This window comes from Urocitellus parryii, chromosome 12, assembly GCF_045843805.1.
Source record: "Urocitellus parryii isolate mUroPar1 chromosome 12, mUroPar1.hap1, whole genome shotgun sequence".
NCBI classification, from domain to species: domain Eukaryota; kingdom Metazoa; phylum Chordata; class Mammalia; order Rodentia; family Sciuridae; genus Urocitellus; species Urocitellus parryii.
The window spans coordinates 39,185,273-39,202,597 of record NC_135542.1 but is presented as its reverse complement, the minus strand read 5'-3'; the positions used below and the strand labels follow the sequence as shown (position 1 = coordinate 39,202,597).

The 17,325-nt window shown below is 47.6% G+C and overlaps 1 protein-coding gene across 7 annotated transcripts in view; it reads right to left on the bottom strand.

The window, feature by feature from the left end:
• The window catches only part of Lpin1 (lipin 1), a 111,000-nt gene that overhangs the window by 12,984 nt on the left and 80,691 nt on the right, over positions 1–17,325 (bottom strand). For all 7 annotated transcript variants that reach the window (XM_026388963.2, XM_026389029.2, XM_026389106.2 and 4 more), the window contains 5 exons: positions 15,787–15,879; positions 12,394–12,473; positions 8,453–8,579; positions 6,924–7,072; positions 6,386–6,472 (listed from right to left, as the gene is read on the bottom strand). In XM_026388963.2, coding sequence (XP_026244748.2) covers positions 6,386–6,472; positions 6,924–7,072; positions 8,453–8,579; positions 12,394–12,473; positions 15,787–15,879 — 536 coding nt within the window. The remainder of the gene's footprint in view (positions 1–6,385; positions 6,473–6,923; positions 7,073–8,452; positions 8,580–12,393; positions 12,474–15,786; positions 15,880–17,325) is intronic.

Below are 17,325 nucleotides of genomic sequence, written 5' to 3'. Positions count from 1 at the left end.
AGCTGCCCCAGCCTTGGCTCATTGGGCTGCTTCTCTAGGTCTTCACACGGGACCCTATGGAGACATAAAATTCAATCTGCTCCTGCTAACAACCTCCCAAGTTTTGCCATCTCTCAGATATAACCCAAGTTCTCCACCATGGCTCAAAAGGCCACAGACCCTGCCCTTCCCTCCAGCTCTGTGGGCAGCACTCTCTCATCTCTCCCATGCAGACTCGCCCGCCTGCCCGCCATTCCTTCCACCGGCCATGCTCACCTCTGGGCTGGCATAGACCCACCTGCCTGCAATACCGTCCGTCCCTTGACTTCAGGGGGAGCTTGCACTCACCTCACACAGGCCTGTCCCACCTCCATAGGGCCGTCAACCCCTGTGATGAACCCACCTCACTCCTCATCACAAGCCCCTCAAAGGAGAGGCTGGTCGGTATCCCCAGCCCCAGGTCCTGCCTTATTTTTCCTGATAGCACTTATCACTAATAAGTCACAGTCCCTCTTCCAACTGTCCCTCATATTAATCCACAAACCCCAGGAGGACAGGGACCCCTGCTGTGACCCAAGGACCAAACACGGTGCTCCGCAGTGCCACTTAGTGAATATTCGCCAAGCACATGGGTATGGGCCACCCACTCCTCTCCAACTCACAGTTGTCTTGAATGGGCCAGGGTGGCCAAGGACTGGTCTCAAGAAGTACTTCACAATATGTTTTAAACCAAGACACAGGAAAGTTTTAAGACAAAAACAAAGATCAGCTTGTTTGGAATAGAGGAACGCACCTCAAAACCAAGTAGGCTTTTGAATTAAACATCTTTGTATTTTAGTTGTCTAATTCATGCAGTCTTTTAAAATAATCACCACTTCTGCATATAGCTCTTCATATCAAAGTCCTAAAGCTGCCACCTGCAGGTGTCTGAGATGCTAATTTTATTCAAAACTTGATTTTCAGAGTCTAGCCCACTGCCAGCTGCTGTCACTACTCACGCACTCTGATTCAAAGGCTGTTACCAAACCAAACTGGAAATCAGCTTGGGGATGTCCTAATGGGGAAAATACTTATTGGTAGCAACAAGAATTTCCCTTCCAGAGCCTTTCCCAGCCTCAAGGAAAGCTATCTGAAATGCCAGCAATGCCCTCCATCAACGCTCTGGTGGCACAAGTCTATCTGGATGACGCTCTTCAGGATAAGATCCCTTACTCAGAAGGGCAACCATGTCAGGATGCACCCCTCAGGCCACCCGGCCCAGGTCTCTACACAATCCGAGGCTCTTGCCACCATCCTTTCAACCACTCTCTCTGAACCTCCAGTGTCAGCTCTGCCAGCTAGGGGCACCATGGGGCTTGGCGTGGCCCTGCCCCACGGGAGCAGAGACTGTCAGGGGTGGGGGACCAAAATTAGAGAAAAGGGACAGGTGACAAAGCAGAGGAGGGCCCAGGGTGGGAATTCCTCTGATATTCTCGGTGACTGGAACAGGACTTGGGGAAATACCAGAGCAAAGTAAGAAAAAGTGATCCAAGTCCAGGCTGATAGAAGTGGCTTTCTCCTTCTGTCCCTGTCTCCGTATCCCGAACCCGAGAGATTTCAACAGTCTCTGGGACTACACCAGACCACCAGGAGTGCTTACTAAGACCAGCCTCCAGACTGCAGCCCACAACACTGACATCTTGAGGTCAACAGAGGCCCATGCAATGCTGCGGCAGGGGTTCTCAGCAGCACCCCTGGGCTCCACCCACCAGCACACCCCACCAAGACAATCAAAACTGTCACCACACACTGCTACATGTCCCACAGGGGACAAAGACATTCTTGGTAGAGGATGACTATTGTAGGGGAAAAGGGACCCTGGGGCGTCATTTGCAATCTGAAGAAGGACAGCCCCCCGCACCCAGTCCCTTAAGGAAGGCTCTGGATCAAAGCCGCTGGCCTTAGCCTGGTCTACTGAACCCTGTGATCTGCTCCCCACCTCCTTCCCTGTTCCCCCTTTCACACCCCCTTCCTAGGCACCATGAGGCCACTGGGCAACAGCTCATCTGCCACCTCTACTCTTGTTCCTACATCCACTTACAATGACCTGTCATCTCCTTCGAAACCCTGCTGCCACCTTCTCACTGAAACCTCCTGTGACATCTTTAGTGTCCCCTTCACCGTGTCCTTCAAAGACAGCATCCCAGTGTCCTGATCACTCACCACCTTTCTACAAGGAGCTCCATAGGCTTCCTCCTTCCTCATCACAAGCTCCTCAAAGGAGAGGTGGTCAGTATCCCTGCAGCCCCAGAGTAGCTCCCAGTACACAGCAGGTGCACAAATCAGGGCCCAGGGGGACGGCCCCCAGGGCACAGCAAGTGCGCAGTCTAGCTAGGTGCCTCCCAGTTCTGGCAGAGGCCGGGCTGAGAAAGTCCCCCAGCTGCAGCCCACATGCACACACTTCAGCAGCAGAGCACAGCATGGATGGCGATGGCCTAAGGGGTCATCTGGCCTAACCTCGTTTTACAGAGGAGGAAACCAAAGCTCAGAATGGGACACATGCTCCCACTCTAGTTTAAGGGCCTCAGGTAAGGCACAGTTGTCGCTGCTGGAATCCAGCCCTGCTGACTGACAGACAGACCTTTATTCCCCACCAGCCTCTCTTCCTGGCAGAGAGTGACCCTGCAGTAAACCAAGAGCTGAGGTGAAAGAAGTGACTGCTGTGGGCAGGAGACGGGAAAACCCCCAATGAGTCTGCTCATGGTTACCCCTCCTTTGACATGCTGGCCTGAGGTGGCATGTTCCTTAAGCCACAGATAAACAAATTTGTCCACGGAAACACAAGAATTCATTCTTGCCGAGTCATAGAGACACTGACTCCAGGTAACATGGATATAAAAATACACATCAACTAAGGTAGAAAATTAGAGCAATCATTCTTCAAAATTAGGTTCCCAAAAACCTATTCGCTCAATGGTCTCAATATTTTAGGAAATAGTCCTTCTTTATGCTCCTTCTAATTATTGAATGTATTTGAATCTGAGGGAGCTTCATTTATCTTCCATTTATATTTGCTACAGTTCTCTTTCAACACTAACTAAGCAAGGTTTATACCCTTCCTATGAATGAGATGATAATCAGACTCACAGATAATTCCTCAGGACTAACCATATTTAAACAAGTAATTAAATTCAGCAAAAAATAAATAAATAAAGTTGTCCTTATTTTCTGTAATTTCTAGGCAAGTAGCTCACTGCAAGACTGGTTTATTCATTAGGCAAATACTGCAGTGAATAAAATTTAAGTGGTACCCAAATTCAATGGCAGCAATGTCAGAAAAGAGATTAATGAGTCCAAAACTCCTACACTAAATGGCACCTTTCTCCTGGTGTTCCAGCATGCTGAACATTTCTCTTAAGTATTTCTCTGGGTAATCACAATAAAATCTCAAAAGAATGGCCTGGACTAACTGGACAGGCGCTCTAGGAGCCCTAGTCAGCTTGGTCCTGCCTCTGCTCCCAGCTGTGGCTGTCTGAAACGTGCACGGGGCCTGGCTTGTGAGACTGTCTGGACAGGAATCCACTTTAGCTGACGGTTAGCTCCAGATGCCTTACACTGTGACCAGCCTGGTGCCCCACAATGGGGACTGTAGCCAACAATCTAGGCCCACGCCCCTGGACACCAGGGAAGAGCTGCAAAGCCAGGGAAGGCAGGAGCTGACAGCTGGCCAGGGTCACGGGTTCTGGCCTGGAAACATATCATGAAGACTATGGCATGTGAGACAGACAGTAAAGGCTGGAAAAATGTTGAAAGGCAAAAATCAGAGGTAGAGACACGTTAAGCAAAAGCTATTGCGAGAGCAAAGGCAAGAAGACAGAAAAGGAGCAGAGTCGGGAACACAGCACATCAGAGCACAAAGGTCCAAGAGCAGCAGGAAAGGAGGAGTGATCATGAGGCTGGGAAACTGCTGGGAAGCATGAGCCTGAGCACTTCCTCTGGTAGGTGCTGGTGTGGCGCCCCTGCAGACCCATACACTGCCCCAGGAGCCCCAGTCAGCACTGCAAATCCCACAGCCTGACTGTCCTTGGGCACCACAGACAGCACACACCAAACTCAATGAGCAAACTGACATCAGACCACATGTCATGACACTCCAGCCACTCGACCAAAATGACGACTAAGAAGAATTCTGCAGCATCCTCAGATCCCAACAGAGTTTATTCTTTCTAAACTTTCAAAGAAAAGGACCATCCAGTGACTTTGGGAAGCCACGAGACTTTATTTTTTAAGATATTACTTCAGGAAAATCCAAGAGAGAGATAAATCAAGACCAAAAGGGGCGGGAGGTAGAAAGAAATGTGGCCCTTTTCTAATGTCACTAAAAAGACAGAAATAGATTTATGCTCCAATACTCAAAATGAATCAGGCTATGAAGAACTCAACATCCTGACCCAGGAAGGCATCTTCCTTAAACCAAAAATAAATGCAACTCTAAGTGTCACACTAGCCAAGGGGCAGATCAATCCTCCTGAGTGAAAAGCCAGCCATGGAGGGCTGTGGGGAAGGGGTGCACACAACATCTATAAGAGTGCAGGCTGGGGGCAACCACGTGCAGTTCAGGGGAAGAACACCACGTCTAGTTCTCCCGCAGGACTTGCTAAGGTTCACGCCTCCTTTACTCATTCACACACACATTATAAGTAGAATACCAAAATATGTAAATACTTGTGGCATCACTTTTGGAAATAGTAAAAAAGACTGTCTACATGTTCATCAACAGAGTTATGGGTTAAATAAAGCAGGGTATACCGGTAAGAGAATTTTGTGAAGCAGCTAAAAAGAATAAGGTAATCTTCATATGCAACAAAACCAAAAGATATGACAGACAGTTAAACATCATGAGGACATATGAGGGTAGAATGGATTTTTTTCTTTCTTTTTTTTTTTTTTTTTTAGTAAGTACAACAGCAAGATAGAACAGGTTGTCCACAGTATTTCTGGGAACAATTCACTAGCGGGTAGGGTAGGGAGGAGGCAGCTATAACCTTTACCTTGGAACTTTTAAAATTTCTGTAATCTGGATCTTTAGAAATCTTTTTAAAGAAGCATGCTTTACTCTTGTAAATTTTTAAAGATGAAATCTAGAAAGGGTTAAACCACTAGGCTGGGCATCTAAGAAGAAATCTGAATCTTGCAATCCACCAGATCCTCCACTGCAGGATCATAAGGTCCTGGAGTAAGTGACTGGCTGGTGCATGATGACCCCAACCATTTGCCACAGGACAGAGCACTCACAGGCACTCCATGAATGTTGCATAAATGGAAGAATATGGGGCAGGGAAGACTATTTATTTGTCTGTGTGCAAAATTCCAGAAAGACCTCTGTCCAGCTAAACAACTCCCCACACCTCAACACCACCCATGTGGATCAGAGGTAAGCACATCAGGTTGGGAACACCGGACCTGAGATGCCCATCCGGACACTAAATATGTGATGTCCTCGACTTGCTCACCCATGGAAGACAAGGCTCTCCTGACTCAGACACACCTCCAGCTCTCATTGGATGGAGAACAGAAGACACCAGAGGGAGAGGTGTTGGAGACTCTAGTCCACAGAAAGCTAGAGAAGGTGTAACTATGTGGATCAGAGGCGAAGTCCAGCAAGCCAGGATGGCAGGTGGAGAATCACTGAAGGGCTCCAACCCCTGGAGGCAAGCAGAGCAGAAGCTGTGGCCTTGGAGCCAGGCAACCAGGGTTTGAATGAGTCCTGCCCATTAGCAGCTACAGGATTTGGACAAATAATTTGAACTTTTCAAGTTAATTCCCCTTATACTCACACAGAAATGATATTACTTGCTTTTCAGAATTACTATAAGATCAAGGGAAGCAACACAAGTGCCCCACACGATGGCAGTTTGAGAACCAGTCACCACTTGACATCCCAGGTGTAGGCCCCAGCAGTGAGCACTGCCATCCCACTCACTGCGCACTCCACAGACCAGGTGGACACGGAGCGCACTGCAAGCTGACTTTCAGGACCAGCACCTCATCTAAAATTTGCATGGAGTCTGCAACTTTTTAGACCAGAGGTGATCGCTTGGCACACATAAGCCTATCCTTTTGACTTTCCCTGGTTGAATCGAACCCCAGTCCCTCAGCTAACACTGCCACCTTCTTCTTTCTCCTAGCAATTTTTGACTCACCTACACTTTCTTTCTTGCTTCGTGGTCCTGACCCAAGTATGGAACTGTCAGGACTCTCTGTGCAACTTAGGATTCTCCACCCCCACTCTCCACTCCCACTGCCCCTTCTTGGGTTAGGTCCCCCATCTCCATAAGTCACCCCATGCCTGGCAGGAAAGACTGAGTTCAGAACGGTGCATGTGCCAGCGGTGCCAGGAAATAGGAGACGAGCACTCTGTACTTACTGGCTCACTTTATGGTACAACTTCGCAATGCCCTGGTGGGTCCAATCCTTCCCGAGGGTGGGCAAAATGTGGCCAAGGGTATCTGATCTAAATAAAGACAACGATGAGAAAAATAACAAGGTAACTACAAAGGGATTTTTAAAACCTATTCAAATTCAACACACCATTCATACTTCAATAAAAAATATGAACAAGACCCAGGACACTGTGGATACAAAGCCCAAGACTCAAGTCATCAAGTAGACTCTGGTCAGAACGGGGTATGAGCCACCAGAGGGCGCCTTCAGTCTGACCACAGGCCAAGAGCTAGGCTTGCTAAATTCAAGTGAAGAGGCGCTGACCATTCCACAGAGGCCTTCTCCAAAAGCATCCGGGTCAGCAACCAAGGCAGAAAGATGGCACCCCAGGGAAAACCATCCCCAGGCCATGAAAGACAGCTGCTGAGGCCCAGGGGCTGAACTCTGGAGTCCCACCAGGCTCCCGAGGAGGAGCATGAAGTCCATCTGGAGACCAGGCTCCCACACTGAAGTCGTCTTACCTCGTGATGGTGCCGTCAATATCAGAAATGACGACTTTATCATCCCAGTTCCACAGATAGATGGTGCCTTCACAGCGACAGGTGCCTTGATACTGTGTGGTGACACTGAAAACCACGTCATTGGGGCCATTCTTCAACTTCAAGCTTTTCTGAAAAATATGAATAACTGCGTCTGCTTGAGAGAAGGCCCAGGGTGAGGGACATGGGCCTCTGTCTATGAGAAGGAAGCCAAAGTTCCAAAAGCAATCACAGCCCTGGGCCACCGTGAAGTTCCTCTTCTGCTGCTTGTTCTTGGTCTTTCTGGGACTGGACAGGCAACCTGAATCTCAGCTCCCAGGCCACACCCAGCACAGCATCACCCACTTCCCGTAAGTATCCTGCTTCCAAGGGTAATTCTGACATGATCCAGTGTTTCTGGACAGGGCTACATGACAGGCCATGAGCCTTGGCAAGATAAACTGTAGTTACAGAAGAGACATGTGAAGGTCCTGATATGGAGACACAAATCTAAACCAAATGTGAAAATGTTCCCTAAATAACCATGTTTTTCATGCTTATTTAAAATGTGTTTTTAATAGTTATTTTACTGACACAAATTAGAAAAAAGAAGGCTCAGTTATCAGTCATTATCAGCCACAGAATATAGTGGTGACCTAAAGAAATCATACTGAATTCAGAAAGTAAAATGACTTTTGGGGAGTTCTGAGTCTCTTTGCTGGGATGTTCTGGTGCATGCTAGCTGACTGCACAGACCCACAGGGCTGACTCCAGGTGTCCCCCAGATTGCTGGCAGGAGCCTATGTCACACAGTAACTTGCAGGCCACAGGACCTCATCCATGGCTAACATGGGTACCAGGGCCTGAACTTTTCCCATTAAATACCATAACTAAGACTGCTCCCCACTAAGTCAAATGCAAAAGACTCCATTTGCAAAATAGCAGGGATATTTGCTCTCTGAATGGTCATGGTTTGAAATAGGATACAAGGACAGAAGGGGCCTGATTAAAGCTGGGCTACACACACACACACACACACACACACACACACACACACACACACTTTCTCACAACACTATAACCAGATGATGCCCTTGCTACCTCATGTTCTCCCCATCCCATCGCCTCTCCTAGATTTCCACCAATTTAAGAGATGCATTTGTGTTAACAAACATCTCTCTTAAGCACCCTGAGAGATTTTCAGAAGTCTATTAGTCACTGATGTCTTGGGATAAGGGAGCTCAATCAGGGTGCCTTCTATTGGGTCAGGAAAAAGGGGAACTTGAGGGAAGTCACGAGGGGGCCCACCTCAACAGGTGTCGGCGTGGAAATACGCGGAGTCTGGGTGGAAATACGCGGTATCCAAATGAGGGATGTGATGCTGCCAGAGGGCAGCAGGTGCACTGGGGCAGGAAGGGTGCCACAAAGTACAAGTGGGAGGAGCATCCAAGCCTTCATGCAACCCCAAAGTCTGTACAACCATGGCCCCCGAGGACTTGGAGACACAGCCACACTGAGTCCGGGAGACTCACCAGCTGCTCCGATGTGAGCCGGAGAGTCTTTTTGTAGCTGACGTTAGACAAAAGAGGGAGGTGGCTCACACTGGAAGGCTTGGCAGCTGCATGCTCTTCGTCACTGGAGGATGATTCGTGCTTTATTCTGGAACACAGTGATGTAATCACAAATTAGAAAATGCATCTGGGCAGCCATTAAAAATGCATTAGCCTAAGTCGATAACTCAGTCAATTGGGTCTCTCCGGAGAACTGTCTCCTGGGTGGTCATTTACCATATGGCATTAAATTTATCAATGAATCCTCGCTGCACCCCCCCATTCATGCAGCTCCTGCATTATTCATGCGGGGGTCACACTGCTCATTCACTTGCCTACTTTCCAGCCGACACCACTCCCTCTCCACCAGCACATGTTCACTCCTAATCAGTAGGGTCAAATCCCTCCCGACCTAGGGACGCTGACACTCTTTTGCCTCTCTTCTCCTCCCATCTGAGGGGCAGGCCAAGCCCTAAGAGTCCAAATTGTACAAGTTCAACCTCATCTGTTCTCTGTATCTACCTCTCCAAATACGAGTCTACACAATTAGGGCACTTCCAGGAGCTCTAAACAAGGGCCAGTGTAACAGGGAAGGCAGGCCAGTTCTGCCCTGCAGGACCCCATGGGTCACCACACAAGCTGCCAGAATTCACAGCCAACACCCCCACTTTGCCACACCCTCCTGTTGAGGGTGGGGGAGGGGGTCAGAGGAGCAGGGAAGAAATCAGTTTATAGAAGTCCCTTCCCTTCTAACATCGATGGATCCTGTGGACAAACCGGCTCTGCCCAGCCAATAACCTGGAGGCTCTCCAGCGCGGTACACTCAGTCCTGGAGTCAGCCAGGCCTGACAGACGTCCTCGTCAGCAGCAGGAGGACAAGGCTACGGGCCCTTACTGACAAGGAAAATGTTTATGTTCCAACCAAACAGTTTGGACTGAAATGAGATCCAAATGTGAATGGAAGCTCTTGGTGAAAACAGATTGATGTGTGCCTCTGCCGGGAGGAGGAAGCCGCAAGGGGAAGAGCTGTGATTTCCATCTGCTGCTTTAAAAAAAAAGCCACAAATTCACGCAGCATACCATGTTTGAAGGAACATGGAGAGGAAAACACAGACACGAAGCCTAACGGGAGTTGTACAGTTGGCTGCCGGCACTGCCAGCCCAGGGCGAGGAGACGGTGGTTTACAGCTGCCGCCTTCCGGCCCTCGCCACCCTTTGCCACCCCGCAAGGAACAAAATGCCTCCCATTCAGAGTCCCCACTCCCCTCCGGCAACGGCTCATTAAATGTCGCTTGCGCTATGGAGCCTGCAAGCAGCAGCACAATATAACAGGCTCCCACCACTTGGAAATCTGTGCTCGGAAGAGAGGCTGGGAACGGCCTCAGAGTCAGCCCTCGTCACAGCATACATTTTTCAAATGGTGTTTTAATTAGTTGTATGGTGACAAGCTGTTTGCTCAATTATGGGACTTTGGGGACTGTTCTGTCAATCAAGTCTGTCAATTAGGAAATCATTCCAACGCCTTTTTTTAAGTTATCTGCATGAATCTAATAAGCAGACTAAAAGTCTAAGATGCCAGTATAAAGTAAAAGACTCATATTTCTCAAGAGAACTTACTTCTTCTGAAATCTCAATTCATTGCACAAGAGTTAGAACTTTTCAGGTTTGATAAAGAAATGTTTTGACTAATTCAGAACGATGAAAGGTCCAACCTCGTCTACATAAAGGGAACAGCATTTCTCGTCAACAGGTAAGTGTGACTGCGTCAGACAGTGAGGAGAGCCGTCACAGCTCAAGGAACTACAAGCTGATGACAACCGACAACCCAACTGGGAAGAGCTACTGAAGTGTCCTGATGGCCCGCCACCCTCTGCCTGCCCAGTGTCCTCCTGGGGTGGTCCACACCACAGCCAGAAAGGGCAAAAACTGCAGTGGTGACAACAGTGGGGCCTCTGCCAGTGGCTGTCCCCACCGGTCCCTTCTAACTCAATCCAGGATGGGTCTGGCTCACGGGTGGCACCACAAGAGAGTGGAAACTGCATGGCTCTAGACAGATACACACCCCTCAGGTGACCACAGGCTGGACCAGGGGCTTGTGTATTCTGGTCACCTTGTCACGAAGCTATCATGAGTGAGCATTAGTGAGTAGGAAGAAGGCAGGTGCTGGGGTCGTGAGCGCTGAGTGGGGGGCCTGGAGGGAGAGGCAGGTGCTGGGCCCACTCTTACCCACTCCACAAATGGAGATGCTAAGAGGTGGGTATTCATGTGGCAGAAGACGGCTCAGAGGCTGACAACGCCCTGCTTCAAATCCTACTCTGGTAGCTTGGTATTTAGAAACCGTTAGAGGGACAGAGGGGGCTCCTGAGAATTCCAGGAAAACAGGGCATTTCCCGTACAGCGAACCCTCGGGTTCAAGTGCTTACATCATGCAGCTTAGTACCCTTGCTTGTGTCCTCTCTTTGAAGGCCGCCACCCCCTGCGCCGTCTCCTCCCAGCCCATGTGGGCATCAACCCCCCACTGGCGCCTTTGCTCAGATACATGAAGTACTCTGCCTGAGGCCACGCGTGAGCCAGGATTCCTAACCAGATCCACCCGACTTCAGAGGCTGCTGTCCCTGCTGGTCTTCCACAAGAGGAGCCACTTGCTGAAGATCTCCTGGCTTCTCTCCCGGTACTGGACACACCCCTTCTAAGGACAGCCATGCTCTGCCGGGGCTCCGTCCTGAACACACCTGCCTTCACCCTTCCAAGCTCGCTCTGAGCCAAACTCAAAATTCCTGGAAAGCAACCAAATCATTGTGCCTGAGAGCCTGTCCCCAGGGAAAGAGCCAGAGACAGAGGGTGAGGGGAACAAACAGCAGCCCCCACACCCCAAGCCTAACACTAGGGTCTGGCTGAGTCACAGGAAGGCACAGAGCAGCAGAGTCCAGGTGGAAACGTACCACCGCTTGGGGTGCCACCAAAAAAAAAAAAAGAAAAAAACAGCAGTTTCCCTTCAAGAACATCCCAGCCAGATGAGTCCAGTCCCTGGACAGTCACATCCAAAAACAGTTGTCCCTGGTCCTGAGGAGTACTCTACCCACCTTGTCCTTCTCCACAGAGAATAAGGAAATTAGCACATTCCCTGCTTGTCACCAACATGGCTTCCCACTTCCAGCAAATAATTCCAGAAAGAGAATTCTCTGTTTAAGACACTGACAAGAGGTCAGGACAGAGGACAGAAATCTAAGCCTGCTTCTCCCATAAACCGACCGACACACAGGGAAATCCCATCAGTGCAGCAGCATCCATAACAGGCCTACTCCAGGCAGGCACTGGCTGGCCTCCAAGGATGTGCCCACAGCTCATCTCTACCCACAGAACAAGAAATGCAGTCTGGGTTTCTCACACACAGAAAGGCTGCAAGGTGAAGTAAAAGGGATACTACCAATGTGGACCCCCTAGTATCAGCATGTCGATGTGGTCTGCCTCAAATTCCTACAAAGCTTAAGATGAACACAAAACATCACTAACTGTGACCAGCAGTGTTAAAACCTAATCTCTCCTTTGTAAGTTAATAGGAATCAGCACATATTTAAACTGTACAGAAAGGGAAATCCTTCAAAAGGAACTTATTTTCCCATCACCGTGAATGCCCACCCGCCATCACCATCACCACATCACCATGGTGATGTTGGAGGACCACCACATGCAGGGCCATGAGCAATGCTCTGGTTCTGTTGTCTCATCTCAGGGTCACGTTGACCTTGCAAAGACTAACGGGAAAACCAATCTACATAATTGTCACTGAGGGCATCATAGAACTGGGCTGAGACCAAGGTGCAAGGCTTGAGCCGCTGTGAAGCCTTCAGCGTCCATGCGCATGTGCACAGCCCTGGGTATGGAAAGAAGTGGCCACACCCCAACAGGGCACCCGCCTGTACCTGGTGGCCATGCTCAGCTGTGACGGCTGCTCTCCAGTGCTGTGGCCCTTTCCAGCCAAGCACTGCTCGGGCTTACTCTCCTGGAGAAGAAGAAAAGAAAGTCAAGAAAAACCTCTTGCACTAAAGCTCACATTCTGCCATGGGCTCCCCAAGGACAGGCAGACCCCCAAGGTGGCCCTTCCCAAGGGCACACACCCAGGGATGGCCCAGGAGGCTCTGGGTGTTTTCATTTGGGCAGGTCCCAGTTACTCCCTTGCTTATATGATTAAGCTGAGAAATATTTTTGACAGAAATGAGTGTTATCCATAAGTGTTCATGGCACGAAACCAAACTCCATCATTGCCTCAGCGTATGCAAACGCTTTTATCAAGGGCTGCTTGGATTCCTGTGGGCTTTCAAAATATTTGCTTTAAACTGCCAATAGAAATGCTTGAAAACGTTTTCACACCATATTTTGCTTGGGGAAAATGTTGAAGCATCTTTCTCTCTTTCAGTACTACAGTCTTAATAGGAAATGTTCCTGGGGTATATTGGGGAGAGCCTTAGATCTCTAAGAAAACTCCAGGCCCCAGGCTTTTTCTCTCACTTCTTTTGGGGCAAGTCATGGAACTTCTCAGAGCCTCATTTCCCCATCTGTGAAACGGGTGAGGTCACTGAGGCCCAGCACTGCAGTGAAGACGGAGAGACACGCTGTATACACAGCATCAACCCCGATGATGGGCAGACACCAGCCCCGGAGACTTCCCACCAAGTCAGATGGGGCCAGACAGACATGCCAGGGCACACAGTGAGACCTCTTTATCTGTGGTCCTCTGGCTAGGAGGCAAGTTAATACTTCCACTGCAGCACTTTAATAAAGAAAAGGAACAACACAAACCCCATCACCAGATACCCTTCCCCACATATAATGCATATAAACTTGTTTTAAATACTTGTTAATTTTTATATGAATACACAAAAAAACTGACATAATATACCCAGTTATTTTTTAAGGAAACTTTGCCACTACTACTAACAATTTTTATTTTGTTTACTTGTGTTAAATAAGTATATTTCTGCTTTTTTTTTAGAAAGGTTTAATCCAATAAATGCTCCTTACTTCATATTAGCATTCCCTCAATCACAATCAGTAGAAACAGATAAAATAAAGAGGTCTTTAAAACATTCTTCTGTCTTAAACTCTAGAATATTCTGCCCAGGACTGCAGATGTAGTTCAAAAAAGTATTTGCTTGACGTGCATAAAGCTCTGGGTTAGATCCCCAGCACCATGAAAAATAAGTAAATACACAAAATAGAACATTCTGCCCTCTAGTAAGAAAACTGGAAAGCCCTTCACACTTCTAATTCCCCATGGGAAAGCATGTATTTGCTCTAGCTTGTTTGTAGACCTCAGAAGTAAAGGGACTCACAATAAAACTCAGATGTGCTAACAGAAAATGTCAAAGAGCACCTCAATCTGGATAAAACTCTTCAATAGAACTTTTGCCTTTGAACAAATGGTACATTGAGTCCAATGGGTTTTCTTTCACTAGTTAAATAATATCATGATCACTACACGCTGCATTCCAAAGGTGGTCATCATTCCCTCAACAATTACTACCAAAGCCCCAGTCCAATGTGGGCTCCAGGACTGCACCCCAGAGTCAAAGTTATGCATGGCCTCTCCCTTCATGGAGCTTAGGGTCTACCAGGAAAAAGACATGCTATTCAACAGACTACTAAGTGTATAATTATAAACTCTGATGCAATTTATGAAGGAAAATCTCATAGGCAAGGCTGCGAGAACAGAGAATGGCAGAACACATTAATCTGCCAAGCGGAACTTGATCAGCTGGTTAAATAATAGCAAGGGAGTGTTGAGGGTCCTATATTCTCTGGGCAGAGAAAATAATCGGTGCAGAAACCCTGGGGTAGACCATTTACTTTTAGCAGTTCTATTAAAGCACAGAAGGCAGGAGGAGAATGATAAAGATAAGGCTGATGATCGAGACAGAAGAAGTAAAGTATGTGGGTCTGGAAACCTCAGTCTATAAGCAGGGAGCAACATCAACTGGACCATTATCCAAACTAGAACGATCCAGCTACAGGACAGAGAACCAAGAAGTGGGGGCGGGAACAGCTACACAGACCATTTGAGAGATGACAGCAGTTGAGACTTATGGGGTGGAGCTGCAGAGAAATGGATAAACAGGAGAGGCATTTATGATGGTAAGCCAAAGGGATCGAAAGGGGAGTGAGAGAAGGGAAGCACCTGGCCCATGAACAAACAGTGACACCATTTTCTATCTGTGGCTCCAACGAAGGAAAGAGCTCTCTAGCGTACTAGGAATTCCATTTTAGAAATGAGTCTAAATGCCTTGAAGCTCCCCCATGGAGGTGTCTGTCTGGTTGGCCACTTATGAACAATCCAGGAGAGACAAGGCACGCCTGGCCGGGAGATGAAGATGGGTCTCCAGATGCAGGGATGGAGGGCCAGGGAAAGCAGGGGCTATAAGCAGAGGAGAGGCCCGGGGACTAATCTTGAGGACTTTCAGAGAGGGCCAGCCGGGGGGAAGCCACTGGATGGGGAGGAAAGCCAGGCCACCCAGCCAGAGCCAGCGCATAAGTGCCCACGAGACAGCTGAAAGCTGGACGCAAAGGATGGCAGACGTGGAGGGAAACCAGAGCTGCGTCACCTAGACAGCCACCTCAGGGGACAGATGGAGAGAACCAGGTCACTGTTCTGAGAGCACAAGAGGAAGGAAGGTACCGAAGTTTCTTAATTAAATTCTCACATTGAAACCCTTTTTACAGATTGGACATGAGGTTTCTGTGAAAGAACAGACTCTCCCAAGATGACCAGACGGGGCCTGAACAACTGGAAGGAGGAATGTTCTACTTACTGATGGAGGAAAGACCACAGGTGGATCAGACAGAGGGGAGTCAAAAACTCCACAATGAACCTGTTAAATCTGGGGCATCCATAAGACATACCTGAGTGGAGAAGTAACAGGGCAGCTGGTGTGCAAATGTGGAGCTCAGGGAAAGAGTCCCACTGGAGACGAGTCTGCACACGCCAGCGGGGAGACGGCATGTAAAATGAAACCGCCTTGGGGCTGGGGATGCGGCTCAGTGGCAGAGCTCCTGCCTGGCATGGGCAAGGCTCTCGGTTCAGTCCTAGCACCACAAAAAGAGCCAATCGGAAGAAATCAGCAAGGCAATGGATCTCTCTGGAGAGCAGGTGCAGGGACAAGGGCTGAGGTACACCATGCCCCCAGCAGGGAGCGACCTGACCAGGCTCCTACCTGACAGGTGACAGATGCAGATGGGAACCGCCTCTGCTCATTCCTCACCCTCTGTCCCACCCTCCCCACACCCCGAATGGCAGAGGCCGTTTTGCTTTCTGTGCTTACCTCTTTGATCGTGGTGTTTCTTCCCCTCCAAGAAAACCACCATCTTCCTCCCTTTTTGGGCATCTTATCCCTCATGATAGATTCCACAGTGGCCTGTTTTAAATGGATGGTGACATAAATAATGGAACCAAAAAAAGATCAACTTAGCAATTTCAAACCAAAAGAAACAGACATGCAAATTAAAGAAAGATTTTTAAAAAAAAGTCAGAGAGAGAACAACATACTAATTGTGAATTAAGAATTTTAGAGAAGCAAAACCTAATGGTGTCCAAAATTTCATGAAGGTAACTTAAGCATGAAGACTTAAGAGGATGTTAAAGAAAAAACAAACAACAAATAAAATACAACACAACAACAACAACAAAAAAGAAAGCATTAAAAAATCATTAGTGATTAGTAAGACCAGAAGTTTTCAAACTAAAGTGGCTAATTGATCAAGATACTTTACGTTCAATATGATGATTATAAAATAAAACATGAAATGATTAATATGGTACAGGATAAAATGATCTTAAACAAAAGGAAAAATCCCACGACTTTTTAGTACATGTCAGTTTCCAAATTCTGACAAACTGAACTTAGATGCAAATGATTTAAAATCTCAAGTACTACAAAGAAAATTCACATTGACACCCTAAATACATGGAAGTTTGATGGGGAAGATTAAATATGAATTAAAAATCTTCTAAGTATTTCCAAATAACAGTATCTTAAGGCTAATTCCACGACCCAAGTAAATGTTATCTCCCTTCCCTTCCTCGGTTTATAGAATTTTGAAGTAGCTGAGACCTTAGCTAAAAACATGGAAAGATGATCTGAGGTCCTTCAGCCCAGCAGGAAGCAGCCAAGTGGAAAGGGAATAATCCACAGGGTTGGCCTGAAGTCTGCTACTTTTTGCTGTCTAAAAGATCCTGCTCTGACCCCAAAGAAGCCCTGATATACCAAGATGTAAGTCATACATACATCAGTCATGAAAATGATAATGCATAAAGACATCAATACCCTGTCCCTCCAAACTCACCCATAAATATAACAAACCTCCAACTGGGGAGAAAAAAAAAAAGAAAAAGAAACTAACAGTGTGATGCTTCAGATGCAGACACACTGATTCTAAATTTCATTTGAAAACAAACAAAAATATCCAAGAAAACACTTATAAGTAGAAAAATGAGGCACAGCCCTCCAGGCTATTAAAATGTATTTGAAAGCTACAGTAATTTAAAAACACAGTGCTGATCCATAAGTAAATACATCACTGGAACAGGAAACCTAAAATTCAGAGTTAGCAATAAATTTAAGTGCATAGAGAAACTGAGTGTGATGGAGTTGTGACTGCCAATCAGAGGGGGAAGGTTATTTAATAAATGATATCAAAATAATTCAGCTGCCTTGTCAGACCCTGGAAGCTTGATTTCAGAGAAGAAATCAAGTCTCAAACCAGCCTCCCCTTTCTTTCCTGGCAAAGGATCCAAAACTCGATACTCAAGAACCAGGCTGCCATGAAGCACTGGGGAGGCGGAGACGATGGCAGCCACCCCA